At 34.9% G+C, this 19916-nt stretch overlaps 1 protein-coding gene across 1 annotated transcript in view; it reads right to left on the bottom strand.

The window, feature by feature from the left end:
* The window catches only part of Cad88C (cadherin-88C), a 211082-nt gene that overhangs the window by 64239 nt on the left and 126927 nt on the right, over positions 1-19916 (bottom strand). The window contains exons 11-16 of the mRNA XM_067144414.2: positions 18493-18618; positions 14649-14797; positions 12905-13230; positions 9158-9472; positions 8203-8476; positions 6315-6479 (exon numbers count right to left, since the gene is read on the bottom strand). Of these exons, the coding sequence (XP_067000515.2) occupies positions 6315-6479; positions 8203-8476; positions 9158-9472; positions 12905-13230; positions 14649-14797; positions 18493-18618 (1355 nt within the window). The remainder of the gene's footprint in view (positions 1-6314; positions 6480-8202; positions 8477-9157; positions 9473-12904; positions 13231-14648; positions 14798-18492; positions 18619-19916) is intronic.

The following is a 19916-nucleotide window of genomic DNA, read 5'->3' as shown; positions in this document are numbered from 1 at the left end:
TTTCAGGTTACATTTAATGTTCTTTTCCACTTATAATTTAAGGCTGAAGATGACCCAATACAAGGGTCAAAACTAGTCCCGATGTAATAAATAATATTAATATATTACCTATATATACAGTGTTGAATATGTGGACCTTCTCATCCTTGTTAATAGGGCTTAGTCTTCCTGAGAAAATGTAAAGAAAATTTTCTCCACAATATTTTGACATTTTAAATTCATACTTGTTATATTACTGCCTGAATGTGATTGGATCATACTCTTGGCTTTTCAACTGAAACACATTTTGTCCCCCATTGAAGTTCTCCCATCGCAATAGATACATACAAAAATGATTTGCTTCTAGTGCTAGAGGTGTAAATTAATTCTCAGCTCTGAACTGGAATGGTCACTGGGTACCCAGCAACAAAAAATAGAGGAAAGGAATGAGCTACTGTAATGAAGTCACTACACCTAGTTAGTTAAGATCAAACATTGGTGTTATTCAACATATAAACTCTAGGTGCCATGGATACATACACAACTAACAAATAGATTCATGCTGTATGTTCACATACAATTGATCATGTTAATAATAAATCAAATTTACTAGTATACTTATTACATTCTTCCCAAGTTCAACTTAATAGTCCTGTAAGTAATGTAGAGATTTCATCACTCTGCAGGGTTCATTATTCCAGTCCAATTTTGTCTCCTTTCTTTTGCAGTCCTCATTCAGATTGGCTTCATCACTTTCCATTGAATTTGAACATCGAGGTGGCTTGGGAGGAGTCGTATTCTGATTGACATTATTTTCAAAGCCGTCCACTTGAATTCTATCCCTGTCCTCTATAATAGGCATCTGTCCCTTCTATCAGATGTTCGAACATAAATATAATTAGGGTCTGCTTCCATAAGCTGACCTTCCTCAACAACAAATGGGTTGAACTTACTAGCACAAACATTTCTTCTCATGAATACGGGACCAGGCGTTGTTAGCCAACTCAGTGGCACTGATTCATTCGCATTGAATCTATTGTGAGTAGACATACGTTCATGAGGTGTTGTGTTTGTAGCTGAGCATTATAGCATGCAAAGATTCCTGAAGAACAATCTCCCATTGCATATCTGAAAGTCCATCTCGTCAATACTAATCAAAATATAATTATGTACTTAACACATTTCAATTATTTTAAGTAACGTTATGCTATTAATTGAACATCTATTTATTTTAATGAAGTCAATGAAATTGTGAAATACTTTCACTGAAAAGAGAACGATATACAGTATGCTCAAAACATGTACGAGTAATTAATATACAGTATATTAAATATTAAATATATTAAATCATTTTTTGATTAGTATTGACAAGGCAGATTTTTAATCTCCTGTTTATTCAGTGCAGTAAGCTCATCACTGTAAGTAATCAACACGGGCCAATATAGACCAATAATATGGTTAAATTTATAGATTCTAACTGAAAGTCTTCGAGAATTTAAAATCAATTCTATAGTCTTCTAGATTGTCCCATTATACACTCATGTTCATAAAAAACAGAACACCTGGAAAGACTAGAGATAGGAAGTTCCTATTCACAGGACATGTTCATTAGTATGTTCTGCAGAAACGATTATCATTTCAGTCACCTACGTTCAGCATGTGTCCTGTTTCCTAGTAGGCACTGGGTTTTCCATGGGCACTGATAACTTGTTCCATGCGTGATGGCATAGATGCACATATGGGGTGAATGGTGTCCTGGGGTATAGCCATCCATGCTGCATTCACCCAGTTCTGCAGTTAATCTTTGATGGTTGGCATTCGGTCACAGCACTGCACCTGTTGTTGCACCATATCCCATACATTTTTGACTGGCGACAAGTCCGGTGATCAGGCGGGCCAGGGCAACAGTCTGACATCGTGTGACAACAAGAAGGCATGTGTTCATGCAGCAACAAGTGGTCACCCATTGCCCTGCTGAAATATGGTGTCTGGGATGTCACGCAGAAAGGGTATGGCTACGGGTCGCAGGATGTCATTCATGTAGGTCAAACTGGTCACAGTGCCCTGGACTGTGGTTGTACTCAATAGCACCCCACACCATAAGGCCTTGAGTTGGTGCTGTATGTCTTGTTCGAATGCAGTCAATGTGGTGCCTCTCCCTCTGTCTGCAGCAAACCAAAATGCAGCCATCATTTTCAAACAAACAGAACCTGGATTCATCTGAAAACGTTTATTTGCTGCTATTCCTGTCCCCAGTCAGTAGTGGCAATTGGGAATTAAAAGTGAGGGGGCACAAAAATATGCAGACAACAAAAAGTACCCGAGTCCAATGGATATAGCTGGGGGAGGGGGTAGACATCAAAATAGAAAAAAAAAGTTTTTGATGCTCCCTGAGCTAATTTTGATAGAGACATAAAGGTTGACAGTCTACTAACTTAAGTGTGGTAATAAAAGTACTATACAATAAAAATTCCACCAAAGGAACAATAATTATGCAAGTATTACAATTAAATAGAAGTACGACATGATTAAACAGTTAAGAAGTAATTTAGTATGCGGCTACAAACTAACAAAGCAACAGACACTAGGCACATTGACTGAGTGAGACTGCCAGGTGAAAGCGGGTAAAGGAAAGAGTTAGCTGAAAAGACAACAGGGTTTGCACACTTTAAAAAAAGTAATTCCCAGCTTCAGGCGGCTAAAATGGAATAAAAATTAAATTTTTGCTCCACACAGTAGGAGGTCTGACTGCTCCCCCTTGCCCCCCCTAATCACCGGTACTGTCCCCAGTGATGCCATTCCATACACCATTGCAGTCTAGCATGTTTATGCACATTAGTCAAAGGTAGGTGAAAAAGTGGACGAGGCGCCGGTAACCCAGACCGTAATAAACGGCGATGGACTGTCACTCCTGATAGTGTGCGATGTGTTACACTGTTCCACTATTGTGCCAGAGCCGAGGAGGACGCAGATCTGTTCTACAATGCCATTTGGATGAGGTATCGATCTTCTCGGGAGGTGGTCTGGGTGGTGCGACCAGACCCATCTCGTTGTGTTCTACAGCCTTTTGTGAAACATTTTGTACACACTCATTGCACTGCCAACACACTTCATCCCACACGAGCAGCAATTTTCCGGATGGATGCATCACGTTCTCTTATGCCAATAACGCGTCCTCTTTCAAACTCACTCATTTGACGGTGCGGTTCTCGCATATGTCTACGAGGCATCCTGCATATCTGCTCAAGTCACACTGATCCATTACCTTTGGTTTATAGCGACAACAAGATCGGCAGGTACATTTTACCATTTGGTGGTGGTGCGCCGAGATATCGATGTGGACCTTCAACCTCAGGGCTGACATGGTTCAAATGCTAATCATTTCTTCAGAACATACTAATGCACATATCCTGTGAATATGAACTTCCTATCTCTCCTTTTCAATGTGTTCTAGTTTTTATGAACATGGGTGTACCTCTCAACTTGTCCATTTCCTTGAGGGTTGTCTAACATAGTACGGTGAGTAGCTACTTCTTGTGAACAAAGGCTCTGCTGAAGTTGCTGTAACATGAATGCAGAACCTCGATCAGAATGGATAAAAGATGGTGTCCAAATACAGAGAACAGGGTGGATAATTTGGTTATGATGGTCTAAGCTTAAACATCACTGGAAAGGAATGTATTGAGTATTATGGTTAAGTCTACAATAAGTGCTACAAAATACAGTACCTCACCAGATCAATTACAAGAATGCTGCAAAGGAAGGGAAATCACAGCTAAGGAAGTGATGACAAAATTGATGAAGGAATGTCAGAAACTTCAGAAGACATACTTGTGCAATCATCCTCTAATGTTAATACAACAAGGGACCATTACCTTCAAAATCTGGTAACAAATATTTGCTCACAAGTATTCAAGATCCCCATTTACATTCCTTTCCAGTGATGTTTAAGCTTAGACCATCATAACCAAATTATCCACCCTGTTCTCTGTATTTGGACACCATCTTTTATCCATTCTGATCGAGGTTCTGCATTCATGTTACAGCAACTTCAGCAGAGCCTTTGTTCACAAGAAGTAGCTACTCACCGTACTATGTTAGACAACCCTCAAGGAAATGGACAAGTTGAGAGGTACACTCACGTTCATAAAAACTAGAACACATTGAAAAGGAGAGATAGGAAGTTTATATTCACAGGACATGTGCATTAGTATGTTCTGAAGAAATGATTAGCATTTGAACCATGTCATCTTCAGAGGGATGAATTCTTTTTCCAAAAACTTTGTCAAGTTCTCTCCTGCTTGGAATTTGTTCTGAGTTTGCATCACTTCTATCACCTCCTTTGGTATCCGTGGCCACAGAAATTGTGGAAAATAATTTCAATTGAAAAATTATTACATTAAAGTAGCATACATCTGTTAATCGTCATAATATATATATATATACACACACCACAGATATAACACTGCATGAAAAAAAATAAGTAGGCCTACGTAACATTACTTGGGAACATTTTGTTGGTATATAAAGAATCAGCAATTTTCAAATCAAAATACAGTATATAACCAGTTATACAAGAATCAATACCAAATTTGTAAGTTTTTTTGCTATCTGAAAAGTAAAGCTGTTGTAGATACATTATTCTGGTAAGCCAGCGACTGCATATTATATTTTGTTTGGTGTTCACCCTTCCTAAGTCTTCCCCTACTGTCATATTTTGCAAGAGATTCACGGTGTTCACAAAAATTTTCATCGTTATATATAGTCTATTATTGCAGTTTCTTCAGTCATTCAATCCAGTGCTGCTAGTGAAGTTGTATGTCCATAAAGTTTGAGGAAGTTAGTTACACTATGAGCTTATTTTGAAAAATATTAAAATTATAATTAGCTATTTTGGCAGTAAATATGTTTCATTCTAAATAAGAAAACCCATGAAATATGCCATTTTGACTATTTTTGAAGATATGCTATTTTGGTCCTAATCTGGTGCGGTATCAGGAAGAAATATTGTATTGGTGAAATTTATTGCAATATGTTATGGAATCAGTAAAATTTTTAATTTCCAGTTGGCTATCAAATCATGGTGAAAATGAAAATGAATTTATTAAATTTGTAAGAAATGAGTATTTTCTTAGTTATATTCATTATTCATTGTCTATGATTATTGACAAGAGTAGTCAGCAATTATCTTTATTTTAAATGGAGGTTCAATAATCATAAATTTCACTCAGGAAGTACCACTTACTGACCAGTTTGTTATTTATTAAGTTTTGCACAGGTGAGTGGCTGTACGGTTCAGGTCATGTAGCTGTCAGCTAGCACTTGAGGGATGGTTCATTTGAACCCCACCGTCGGCAGTCCTGAAAATGGTTTTCTGTGGTTTCCCATTTTCATAACAAGAAAAGGGGCTGATGACCTTAGATGTTAGGCCCCTTTAAACAACAATCATCATCATCATCATCATCATCATCATCATCATCATCATCATCATCATCATCATCAAAGACAAGAAAATACTGTACATGGAGGTACAAGAATGAACAAAATGTTATTTACTGATGATGATGAAGGATGAGAATAGCTTAATGCAATAATAATAATGTTCTTGGCTTTACGTCCCACTAACTACTTTTATGGTTTTCGGAGATGCCAAGATGCCAGAATTTAGTCATGCAGGAGTTCTTTTACGTGCCAGTAAATCTACCGACACAAGGCTGACGTATTTGAGCATCTTCAAATGCCATCGGACTGAGCCAGAATCGAATCTGCCAAGTTGGGGTCAGCAGGCCAATGCCTCAACCGTTTGAGCTACTCAGCCTGGCTATAGCTTAATGCAATAAATGGGAAGATGAAACCTTGCAGAATAAGAACTGATACGAAGAAATGAAGACAATGGTAATGACAAGAAGAAAGAGAATGGCACTATAAAACCCATGAGACCTACAGTTCTACACAGAAACTAAACCATAAGGATATTATTTTTAATTTCAAAACCCCAAATACATTGATCAGGATTTGTATGAATAGACTATCAGTATATCAAAAGATACTGCATTGTATGGAAGAATAAAGTTTAAAGTTCATGATTATTATCAATAACAGTTAAGATATTGTGATGTTTCAGTAAATATTTTTGAATCCACAACACTAGCAAAACATTCACAAACTTATGAAACATGTACAAGGACAGTCTGTAATTTAGTTTCTTTATTATTCCTTTCAGTCAAATTTAAGTTACATTAACAGTCATTTATCTACTTAAAAATAGTAATGTAATTTTCTCTCCCCTCACCAAGCTATAGATATTGTATCAAGTCTATAGCGATATTACATACCTTCCAAAGAATATGTGATTGTTCTGTTTTTGTCAGCATCATCTGCTACTACATTAACAATTGTCACTCCATTCTTGGTATTCTCTGTTATAGATCTACGGTAGAAAGGTTTCCGGAATTTTGGATTATTATCATTTTCATCTTCAACTATGATTGTCAGTAAAGCTGAAAAAGAAGCATATCAATAATAATATGACTAAAGGAAATATATTTCAGGGAGTACAGATTGTGCAAATTTTATAGCTTTATCAAATTTGACAAGAAAATTCCACACATAATATTAAGGTTCAGAACAGATTTGTATAGACATTCCTGGAGAGAAAGAGGAAGAAGGCAAGTCAGGTGTCTCTTCCAAGGAAAGGCTGATACCTTCTGGACCCCTATATTTTTTTTAATTTTTATTTTTTTTACAATCTGCTTTACATTGCACCAACAAAGATAGGTCTTATGGTGATGATGGGATAGAAAAGGCCTAGGAGTGCAAAGAAAGCAGCTGTGGCCTTAATTATGGTACAGCTCCAGCATTTGCCTAGTGTGAAAATGGGAAACTATCCTCAGAGCTGCCGACAGAGGAGTTCAAACCCACAATCTCCCAGATGCAAGCTCACAGCTGCGCAGCCCTAACTATGTGGCCAACTCGCCCGGTCCTCTAGATTGTTGAATACAAGTCAGTATAGTTAGCACTCTCCTCTTATTAGCTATTATCCCCAGAAACAGAAATAAGGTGGCAGTGAGCCAGTTTGCAGATAATATAGAAAGACCATCATCAATCACCACCAATCTGCATTTAGGGCTGTTGCCCAGATGGTGTATTCTGTGTCAGTTGTTTACTTAGTCTTTCCTTAAACAATTTCAAAGAAGTTAGGAATTCATCAAACATTTCCTGTGGTAAATTATTTCAATCCCTAGTTCCTCCTTCTAGAAACAAATATTTGCCCCATTTTGTCCTCTTGAATTCTGATCTTCATTTCCTACTTTTAAAAACTCCAATAAAATTTAGTCATCTACTAATATCACTTTACACCATCTCTCCGCTAACAGCTTGGAACATAACCCATAGTCAAGCAACTGGTCTCCTTACTCCCAAGTCTTCCCAGCCCAAAGTTTGCAACAGCTTTGTAACACTGCTCTTTTTTCAGAAATCAGCTAGAACAAACCATGCTTCTTTCCTTTGGAATTATAAATGAAAGGAAAAAGAAACTGAGGGAGGAAGACCCTTAATATGCTAAATGGACCTGACAATGAGCAAAATAAGGCAACAATAATGTAGAACTTCATGATGTGACAGTGTAAACCAGAACTGTACATTAAGCAGCAATATTTAATCAAGATATTTTTGAAGCGTTCAAGAGACAGTAGAAAAGGAGTGAATTATGTGGGCTAGCATAATAAGACAGAACATTTATCATACCAATATATGCAGTTGAAAACTGACCCCATGAAAATGAAGGATAAAAATGAAATACCATATAGACAACAGAAATTTAATTTCTAAGAAGTATGTTTAGAAGCTAAGAAGAGACAGAGTGAGAAATAACAACATATGTAAAGATTAATAAATATACGGTACATTATAAATTAAAATTCGGACGTATTAGAGGGGTGAATGAAAAAAGAAATTCAAAACTATTATTGGAATTACAAATTAAAGGAAAAAGAAACAGAGGAAGGAAGACCATTTTTATACTGAGTTTATCTTACAGACAGCAAAGTGGTATTGGATAAAGAAGTGAGAAGATGGAGTAAACTAGAGAGGAACCATGTTTTCCATGACTTGGCACATTTGGATGAGGGGAAATTATAATGACAAGCATATTAACAGAGAGCAGTTTTCATTCAAGACTAGCATTTTGATCTGAAAAATTAAAATATACTTCTCTTTACTCACCTCTGGCTGTCTGTTTGCCCTTTACAGCAGCTAGATCTTCCACAAGTAATCCTAAACGAATCGTTTCCACTTTCTCACGGTCCAACAGTTTCACAACTTTTAAATATCCGTTGATAGGGTCTAGTTCAAATAAACTCACATAATCATACTCAGTACTTCTTATGATGGTACCCTCTTCATTACGAGCCTCTGAACTTGCTTGATCCAACTGATAGCGCAGTATAGGTTTTTCATCTGCATCTGTAGCTTTCACTTGATGTACGTACCTCCCAACCTAATGGCATAAAATTAATTAATGTTGTACTCTAATGTTCATGTAAATTAGTATATTTAATTATGAGGGGAGCAGCTATTGATATTCTGAACAGGTTGCAAGATTTAAAATAAAATACATACCTACAACAAATTCCTACAAAGTTTGTAAGAAAAATTCCTTTAGAAAATTTAAAATAGTGTGTCTGATTTAATATTAAATTCATTTGTTGCAGCAGTGATGTATTATGTTACCTTTTGCAGCAATCCTCTAGACTTCAATATTCTGTGTTAATCCTTGTTTCATTTATTTAAAGAACTAAATTCTATTGACATTCTTTGATAACTACTTGTATTGTAATAGGAAGACATGAACAAAATTATTTATGTATTTTCAATAATTCCTCAGCATAATCTCACAACAGTAACACTATGAAATGATTCAGATTTACATGACAGAAGTTCAGTAGATTTATGGCATGTGGATAGCTTTAAAGCTTATGTATGCAGCAATGTTTCCATTTCATGTTATCAGTATAAAGTGCACAGTGACTAACATAAAGCTTTACTACATGAGACAGCATATAAGGCTGAGCAAGTTTTCCAAAAAGAACTTTGTGTTTCTCAATTTTTTCTCATTTACATGATATAAATTGGAAGGCCTTATAATGATACACTTCTATTAATGTGTTCTAGGACTAACCTGTGTGTTTTCTTTTACTCGTATCACTCCTGGGTCCATAAAAACTGGAGCCTTGTTGTTCACATCAAGAATGGTGATGTTGACTAGAGCTGTGGCTTGTAGTTGTTCCTCTCCGATACCACCATCCAGAGCCAAAATAGTGAGAGCATAACGATTGGTCTTAGGGTCTGTTCGGTCTGGATCAAGGTTAGCCCCATAGGCCACTCTTACGACACCTGTTGCAGCATCTATCACAAACTTATCTTCAGCACCATCCTGTATGCGGTAGACCACTACATTGTTGGGTGAAGAACCATCCCCATCCCAGGCTTTTACCTTAAATTCATAGAAACAAAGTAAAGTAAAAATTGGAATTAAATTCATCTGTCAGTAGTTAAATATACAAAAGTGGAATCTCAGACAGAAGCATCCTGTATCAGGTTATTAAGCTAAAGAAATCTGTTCCCTTATTATGAAATAAATATATACAAGTGTGGGGAAGTCTGAAGGTAGGTATAAAAATTAAAATAGACAGGAATTATTGAGGAACTTCTACATAACCTAGGAACTTAAAACTGTGTACCAGAAAACTCCATACGTCAAAGATTCCTAGAAATATAACAAAATTCTGAAAACTCCCTGAGGTAGCCAAATTGGGGCTCAGAAACAAATCAGCATAAGCATTCTTTCACCGAGTGCAAGCTTTTTCTTTTATACCAAAGGTATAAGGCACATTGAAAACATGTCCTTAGAAAGAAAACACTTGTATTGATACTTAAAGCATTAAATATGTTAAATAAATACTGTATATATAAAAGAAATGGTGTGTGTGTGTGTGTGTGTGTGTGTGTGTGTGTGTGTGTGTGTGTGTGTGTGTGTGTGTACCATATAATCCTGAATACCACCTGCATTTTTTTTGTACCGGTACAGAATATTGCTCCTTAAATTTGGTAGTGGATCATAGTTAAGCCTTTTGTATTGTGGTCACCATAATACATTGTCCCAAAGACACGTTTCATGTCACGCGACTTGGCAACGGCTGAAATCTTGCTCTGTCACTTACTTACATGTTACCAGAACCACATGGTGTGGCAGTTGATTAATACTGTGTGAAAAAGCATCAGCGGTAACAAGTGATGAATTCAAAAAAACGTTTTTGGTCATTTACCCATACTGTGAGTGAGAAATTTAAAGTTGTAACAGAAGCTGAAACTATCGGAAATCATGTAGCAGGCAGAAAATATATTGATGAATTGTGTATTCGCAATTGGAGGAAGAAGAAGAAGGAAATGTTACTGAAAAGTAATGGTGATCATAGAGCTCTCCAAAGGTAGAGTGCACAGTTGCCTGAAATTGAAGAACGGCTTTATAAATACGTGACTAAAAGATGTGAACAAGGTTAAATACGTGACTAAAAGACATGAACAAGGTTATGGTGTATCGACTGAAATGTGTCAACTAAAATCATTAGAGATTGCATCCAGCTCCATGGCTAAATGGTTAGCAGGCTGGCCTTTGGTCACAGGGGTCCTGGATTCAATTCCTGGCAGGGTCAGGAATTTTAACCATAATTGGTTAATTTCCCTGGTGTGGGGACTGGATGTATGTGTCGTCTTCATCATCATTTCATCCTCATCACGACATGCAGGCCGCCTACGGGCGTCAAATAAAATAAGACTTGCACCAGGCCTCTCCAGAGGCCACACGGCATTATTATTATTATTATTATTATTATTATTATTAGTGATTGCAAAGAAACTTAGAAAGGAGAGTTTTACTGCAAAGCCGTGGGTGGATAAGGAAATTTTATCGAAGAAATGGATTGGGTATGCGAAGAAGTAAATCTATTTCATAACGTCTCCCTGTTACCTACAAAGAAAATTTGACAGCCTTTTATCACCAAGTTATTCATTTGCGGAAGCAACATTCCTATTTGCTTTCTAAAATTGGGAATGCTGATTAGATGCCCGTTTATTTTGAAATGCCACTAGATAATACGGTTCATATTAAGAGCTCTAAAAGCATTACTATCAGGACAGGTGGTAATGAAAAGCAATGCTGTACTGTAATGTTATGCATGTTAACTGACGGAACCGAACCTTCTCTGTATATGGTTCTGAAAAGAAAAGTAACTCTAGAAGGAAACCTACCGTCTGGTATTTTCATTTGAAACCAAGAATCCGGCTGGATGGAGAGTGAGTGAATTGAGGCTGGGTGAAGTATGTTTGGCAACATCACCTGGGAGTTTTATTGCAGAAGAAGAGCCTGCTTGTGCTTGACAGTTATCATGGGCATACTACAGATGCTGTAAAGGAATTGATAAGTAAAGGAAAAATTGATCTGGCAATAATTCCAGGAGGGTTGACCTCTACACTATTACTCGCACACTTTTTAGTGATAGATGGACACCCTATTGGTTGACCTCAGCAATCTTCGAGATTCGTATTGGCAACCTTTGAAATACAAACTGAGAATCGCTTATGCATCGCTGTGCAACATCTGGTGTACACTTTATGTACTAGTACTGTTGCTGTTTACACAGCAAAGCCAAACTGTGGAATTCATGCTAGGAACAAGATTCACATTGAGAAATGTTATATAATGTTATATAATGTGTGTATGACACAGTTGTTGGCTTACGATAATAAAGGTTTAGAAAATTCATATTGATTGATCATATTATGATCATATTATCGATTCAATTCAGATTTAATTTCCATTCAGTTGGCAGTATTACCGGAACCGGGAGAGCTTACTCCTCAATCTCGTACACAAATCTATCACTAAAATGTGTGTGAGTAATACAGCCATTGCATGTTTGTGTGAACCAGCCTTTCAAAGCTGTACAAAAACAGTTCTACACTAAGTGGATGGTGTCTGCTGGCGATCTTGCACCAACACCAACGGGACGAGTGAAATAACCCAAAGTGGAACTTCTATGCAAATGGATAAAGACTGCATGAAATCGCATCTCCAACAATTCGGTGAGGAAAAGTTTCAAGAAATGTGGAATTTCAAATTCTGTGGATGGTAGTGAGAACGACAATGTATGGGAAGGTGACAGTGATCAAAGTTCCAATGGTAGTGGTTCTGATGACATTGAATTATGACTGATTTGTACATTGAACTAGTTTTATACCCCAGTGTGGTGTTTTTAGTGTTTTTATTACTTGTAAAGTGTTTTAAATTAGCAATTTTATGACAAGTCACCAAAATTTACAAAACTGTTAAGTAAAACATGTGATTTATAATTTTTCCAAATTTTGCTATTAGAAATTCAGGTGTGTGAGTCTTATTCGGTGTCGGGTGGTATTCGGGATTATACGGCATGTATCATACTGAATGTATTTTGGTACTTAAATTTGTAGAACATGATGGAACACCTGTGTAATAATAATAATAATAATAATAACAATAACAATAATAATGATAATGATAATAATAATAATAATAATAATAATAATAATAATAATAATAATAATAATAATAAATTATATTAATTATAATAATATAATAATTAATATAATAATAATATTATTATTATAATATAATAATTAATATAATAATATTATTATAATAATATAATAATTAATTATATTATTATTATTATTATTATTATTATTATTATTATTATTATTATTATTATTATTATTATTATTATTATTATTATTCTTCCATTATTCTGGTAATAGTATTCATCATTGAATTGTTTTTCTTAAAACTCTTTGCAATAGGTAAGGTATTTCAAAGAAAGGTATATGAAATTACCTGTAGTATGGAACTCCCTCCTGGCATATCTTCCTGGATGGACCTGGTATAGTAAGTGTGTTCAAACTGTGGAGCATGATCATTGACGTCCTGTACATATATGATGACAGGTACATCCATTGCCAAGCTAGGTTCACCCATGTCTTGAGCTCGCACTGTCAGGTTAATAGCAAGCACGTTTGATGTAGCCCTCTCTCCAGTTGGGATCAGTTGTTCAAAATCGATGTAACTTCGTGGCAGTATCAAACCTAGCTCAGGATCCACAGTGAAATTCTGAAATGGGTCACCTGATGCAATACTATACTTAATTCGGCTGTTCACTGTACCTGAAGAAAGGAACCCATTTCTTAGTTATTCTACGGTATCAATTTTACTGATAAATAAATAAATAAATAAATAAATAAATAAATAAATAAATAAATAAATAAATAAATAAATAAATAAATAAATAAATAAATAAATAAATAAATCAATCAATCAATCAATCAATCAATCAATCAATCAATCAATCAATCAATCAATCAATCAATCAATCAATCAATCAATCAATCAATCAATCACTCAATCAATCTTCCATCCATTCCAATTTAATTTACTACAGGAAGCTTCACAGTGCATTATAGACATCTGGGCCCCTGATAACAGGGAACAGCTTTCACTAGCAGGAATACATTGGAGAATACTCGGTATATATTGTTTGATCCAACAGGTTCTGCAGCGCAAGGTGTGCATGTGTTCCTATGCTGACTGTAATTTAAAGGTCAGAGCACTCTGGTTACTTAATGCAGCCACATGGCCAAGTCCCTTATTGAAGGAGTGTAGTCGAGTGGTAAGAGCAGAGCTTCTCTCCCCGAGTACTCCACACTCTCCAAGAAAATGCTGGGATAATAACTTATTTTAAAGACACTATTTAACTCATGGCTCCTATGATAAATCTGATCTAATAATATAAGGAACTTCAACCAATTAACAGCAGTCTATTGCCACAATATTGTAGATTTTGTGTTATTATTTTCATTTTATTGCACCTACATGCACTTGCTTTTTCATAAAATCATCAAAACTGCAAAATGCAAACTGCAGCATTTTCAATAATACATCTGACCACAGACTACACAATCAAAATGATGAAACTGTGTTATTCTGATGAAGCTGACAGCTGATGTAATGGGAGACTGTGACCGAAAGAGTTTAAGTGAAAAAATAAAACTGTGCATTTCCATGATAAAAGTTTTGTTCTCTGTATAGTTTATGAACACCTGTGTATTTGATTTGTTTAATATTATGCACTTTTTAGTACTTATTTAATTTTCTAGTTATTCACTAAATAGTCAAAATAAAAACTCGAGCTCCAGATTCTCTCTAGATAAATTTTGAGATCTTGTTATGCCACAGGTAATTTTCTTGCAATTGTACAAAACTAACCCATCAATGATGTGTTCAACAAGTAATCATAAATAAAATTTTCCCAACAGAAAAAAATATACTTTGATCTGCACACTCAAAATATGTACTGTACTTCAATCTGCATTCTAAAAATATATCATATTTAATTAGTATGAGAGCAGCAGTGGATCTAGCCTTGCAAAAAATGCAATGCCACAAACAAGATTTTGGTCAAGCCTCTTATAACCTTATCAAATATAAAAACATGTAAGAGAAATTATGTAAGGGCTTTAAGAATAATATAAACTATAGTAATGAAACATTTCTTTGAATCATTGTATAACTCATGGATACTTACCATTGAGATCATCATCATGAGCTTCTATAAGCAGGGGTGTTTCAAAGTCTAACTGATTCTCCAACAATCTTGCATCATATTTGTGCCTCAGAAACACAGGTGGGTTATCATTGACATCCTCTATGTTCACTACAAGTTGTACAGTATTCCTGTAACATCATTAAGTCAAGCACAGAAATAGTGAGTTTTTATGGAAGGGTGGACAACTGGATGAGTGATTTTTTTTTTTGTCTCATAAATTCACTATTAGAATGTAAAATATTTTTAAATTTCTTGTACACACGCTGTCAAGATTTAAGTGTAACATTAATAAAAGAGTGTTACAAACAGCATTATAATATACTGTAGAGACTAACATGAATTAAATGAAAGAAATGAATGTTCAATGAAGTTTATTGCAGTATATTTACAAAAGATGAATTCACTTAGTAAAATTAATTTACAAGTATTTTACATGCATCTTAATTCAAGCCTGTGATTATTAATAATTAATATTAATAATAACGTTATTGGCTTTATGTCCCACTAACTACTTTTACAGTTTTCAGAGGCACTGAGGTGCCAGAATTTAGTCCCACAGGAGTTCTTTTAGGTGCCAGTAAATCTACCGACATGAGACTGATGTATATGAGCACCTTCAAATACCACCAGACTGAACCAAGATCGAATCTGCCAAGTTGGAGTCAGAAGGCCAGTGCCTCAGCCATCTGAACCACCAATCCCGGCTAATGTTATTTTTGTTCACCCTGTTTCTATCTCAAAATTTTTTTTCAAAGAACAGGCGCAATAAAATACACTAACAGTATAGCTCAACACAAAAATGAAAGAACTAAGAAATCCTATTTGGTAATCAGTTTTGAACTATGTACAATATACTGGTAACCAATTTCATGACAAAAAGTGTTTCATTTAGGTACCAGTATTTGTTCGATCAATAGTATATGTGTATATAGGATAATATCTTTTGTTTATTTCCACCTATTCAATACAATACAAGATGTTGGCATTTATGTTAAAACATTTTTCAGATGAGACATGTTTCGCCTCATACTGTGAGGCATCTTCAGTCATTATCAAAAAACCTTATTATTTTACCAGGCATCTGGTTAAAGATATTCTAAAATGTGTTTGATGATTATAAGAGAGATAAGATTTTCGGTACATTTGTTATAAACATGTTCATGAAGTAACTAAAAATCTAATATAGTGATAAAAACATATGTAGTTCTTTGTTGAATAGGACTTCATTTGATTGTACATAGTAAAAAAAGGGTGGCTTGAAGCCGTAGTCATTAATAGATGTCTGATACATAGTGGAAGGCATATAATATCAGTTCTATGAGAATATACATTACATTCAAATGATACTAAAAACTGGTGGTTTCATAGGTAGTACATATAAAATGTTCAATGAAATAACTAAAAATCTAATATAGTGATAAACACATATGTAGTTCTTTGTTGAATAGGACGTCGTATGATTGTACGACTTGAAGCCGTAGTCATTAATAGATGTCTAATACATAGTGGAAGGCATATGAAATGTTAAAAAGAATAAAAAAAGGTAGACTTACGACTGAATTCGAAAATTTATACATATTTTTGGACCAAAAATTCAATGCTAATAAGAATTTAAATGATCCAATAGACAATAGAAGCCCTTTATATGACCAAATAGTAACATTATTCAATAAAGTAAACCTTCAGAACAAATTTTTTTTAATATTTTCAAAACAGTATCAACAAACACTCCTACGTCAACAAATACATCATACCCCCCTCCCCCTCCCAACTTACGTAATTCCCCTCCACGCGCCAATCATAAACCAATAAATGATTCATGCCCCTTTGTTTCCCCCACTATACACAACTCCCTCCTGTTCACCAATCACAAGCCTACAACTCCGCCCCCTCCTACCCATCCCCCTCTGGCCAGACAACATACGTACAACACAAGGAGTAAAACCGTTAGTGACCATTAGTATCCTAAGAGCGCCTCACACAGCATGTCAAACGGGCCTACAACGCCATAGGTGAGCACCAACATTTTCTCACTAACAACGCTTAAACAAAACCTTCCCAAGTTTTCTTTCATTCTCGACAAAATTAACTACAGTTTTTTCTTCATTTCAGAACCAATCTATAACAACAATAATTCAACAGCCCCATCAAACTTCCATAATACTCTTCAATAGTATAAATTATCACAATCAACATTTTTTATAAAATATATTGTCATCTAAGAAGAAAACAACAGCTCTCCAACCTTCACGTCAAAAAAAAAAACCATACCAACGTTGAAAATATCAGCCCACCATCATCTCTGCAACTTTCTTGGATGACTTAATACAAATTAGGCCAACTATAAACATCTGGTGAACTTCTTGTCAACGCAATCTCACCGAATAAATCTAAAATAACCTATGAACTGTTGACCAATAAATATCACGGACAAATGCATGCCAACGTCAAGTAACTTTTGTCAAGCAATTGGAATGTTTTTCCTTCATATTTTTATACTCAGCTTTATATTTTGACTTATACCTTTTCACCATATATTAGCAGTTATTTGACCTATACTTCAAACATTGACTACAGCTTTAAGCCATCAACTGTCATTTATAGTCACATGACGCCTCCATTTTAAAATGTACTGCTTATGAATCCACCAGTTTTTATGTATCATTTGGATGTATTATATATTCTCATTGAACTGATTTCATATGCCTTCCACTATGTATTAGACATCTATTAATGACAACGGCTTCAAGCCGTACAATCATACGACGTCCTATTCAACAAAGAACTACATATGTGTTTATCACTATATTAGATTTTTAGTTATTTCATTGAACATTTTATATGTACTACCTATGAATCCACCAGTTTTTAGTATCATTTGAATGTAATGTATATTCTCATAGAACTGATATTATATGCCTTCCACTATGTATTAGACATCTATTAATGACTATGGCTTCAAGCCACCCTTTTTTTTTACTATGTACAATCAAACGAAGTCCTATTCAACAAAGAACTACATATGTTTTTATCACTATATTAGATTTTTAGTTACTTCATGAACATGTTTATAACAAATGTACCAAAAATCTTATCTCTCTTATAATCATCAAACACATTTTAGAATATCTTGGTAAAATAATAAGGTTTTTTGATAATGACTGAAGATGCCTCACAGTAGGAGGCGAAACATGTCTCATCTGAAAAATGTTTTAACATAAATGCCAACATCTTGTATTGTATTGAATATGTGGAAATAAACAAAAGATATTATCCTATATACAGTTTATGAAACTTTCAATATGGACGAAAAATGATTTTCATCACTTGTAACAATAGTATATGTAGCGCAATCCAGCACTTCGGCTGAATGATCAGCTCAGTTCAGAGGACCTGGGCTGGATTTCCAGCCGAGCTGGGGATTTTAATCACATTTGGTTAATTCCTGTACCTCAGGGACTGGATGTTTGTGTTTGTCTTGACACACGCCTTCAAATGTACTTAACACATCACACTATGAAACGATCACAGAAAAACACAACAGTGAATACATTCCTCCACACAAAGTTGGCATGAAAGATAGTATCTGTCCATAAAAATAATTAAATCCATTCAAAGTGGGGATGTCATAGAACTGGAAAAGATTAGGAAGAAGAAGAAAAATATTTGTTTAATGAGAATTATTCATTTGGATATTCTTATCATCATTAAGTAATGGAAGATAACATCAAGAATATCTTTGTTACTTTAAAGACAGGTCAAATAGGTTATAAAATTTGAGAAAAAGAGGTCATCAATCTCCTACTAAAAGTTTGCTGCATACCTGTTGCCTCGCCCCAGATCATCTCTGGCTTCCACAGTCAAATAGTGCCGAGTCACAAGTTCTCGGTCCAAGCCTGGCCCGGTAGACTTGATAGTTATTACTCCTGTGACAGGGTCAAGAGATAATCTGAAAATGTTAAAGAAAGCTTCAACATTTGTTCTCAGATACAAAGTGTAGTACATACTTTTTAATTGGTTAAATTTCTTGAAAGCTAAGAATATAATTCATATTTAAACAAAGGTAACTGTAATATAGGCAATATGGAACTTTTATACTAGAGAAGGAAAAAATAGAAAAGAAGATTAACTCTCTCAGGTAAAGAATTTCTCTGAATATTACTTGAGGTCCTAGGTGGCATTAGAATGGAGATCTTCAGTTCTTCTTTTTATATTTTAAGTGATTAATTTCAAGTGATAATAATTCCACTTTTTAATGTTGTGGAGGTGGCTAATTGGATGATAAGATGTGATGGTACATCACATTCCCATACTGTATTATCACAATGTATTCTTCTTCTCCTTCTCCTTCTTCTTCTTCTTCTTCTTCTTCTTCTTCTTCTTCTTCTTCTTCTTCTTCTTCTTCTTCTTCTTCTTCTTCTTCTTCTTCTTCTTCTTAGTACTCAACCAACAGCCTGAGCACGAGGAAAAGCCAGCCCTTCCTATGGTATGTTCATAACCTTTACAACATTATTGTAAGTTTATATTTATATTTGCATACTTTTACACTTGTTTTTTCTTTTTCTTATTTTACAGTTGATGTCAAGAGGGCTACATTTAAAATGTTTAAAACTCATTTTAACTAATTTTGACAACACACACACATGTGGAATTAAATTTAAATTATAACACTGATGTTGGACCTTAGTGTTTGAAAACCGGTTATGTTTTAAAAGAGAGTGTGCTGATATGAATGTAATTGAACAACAACAACAACAACAACAATAATATACCGAAAGTCAGAGACGATCATTCAGATGAAGAATCTGAAACATATATTCTGATACTCCTAACATAATATATCAAAGAAGAATCTTATTTGGGAAATATGAGACAGATTGGTATTTGAAACTCATAACTCCGGCAGAGTTAGAATACAAAACATTATTAGAGACCTGATAAACAAATGTGTTTTATCTCTCGGTAAAGTTTTAGATGTTCCTCTGGATGCTTTCAATGTTTATCGATGGCTTAGTTTTATGTGATATTGTTCAGTAAACTAGTCAAGTGATGGAGCACATTCATGTGTAGAAAGGTTACTAAAATAACTGGAAGTTATGTGATAAAGTTGAGCTGCAAGCCTTTTATTGGTCTTCTTATAACAGCTGGCCATTTGAATGAACTATGCTAATTATGAACTGTTGTGAACAGTGTGTACAAAGCCCCGATATCAGGCCCATCATGGATCTAAAACAATTCAAATGTTTG

Source organism: Anabrus simplex, chromosome 3 (genome assembly GCF_040414725.1).
Source record: "Anabrus simplex isolate iqAnaSimp1 chromosome 3, ASM4041472v1, whole genome shotgun sequence".
Classification (NCBI taxonomy): Eukaryota; Metazoa; Arthropoda; class Insecta; order Orthoptera; family Tettigoniidae; genus Anabrus; species Anabrus simplex.
The sequence above is the reverse complement of the archived record's forward strand: the minus strand, read 5'-3'. Positions and strand labels throughout refer to the sequence as shown.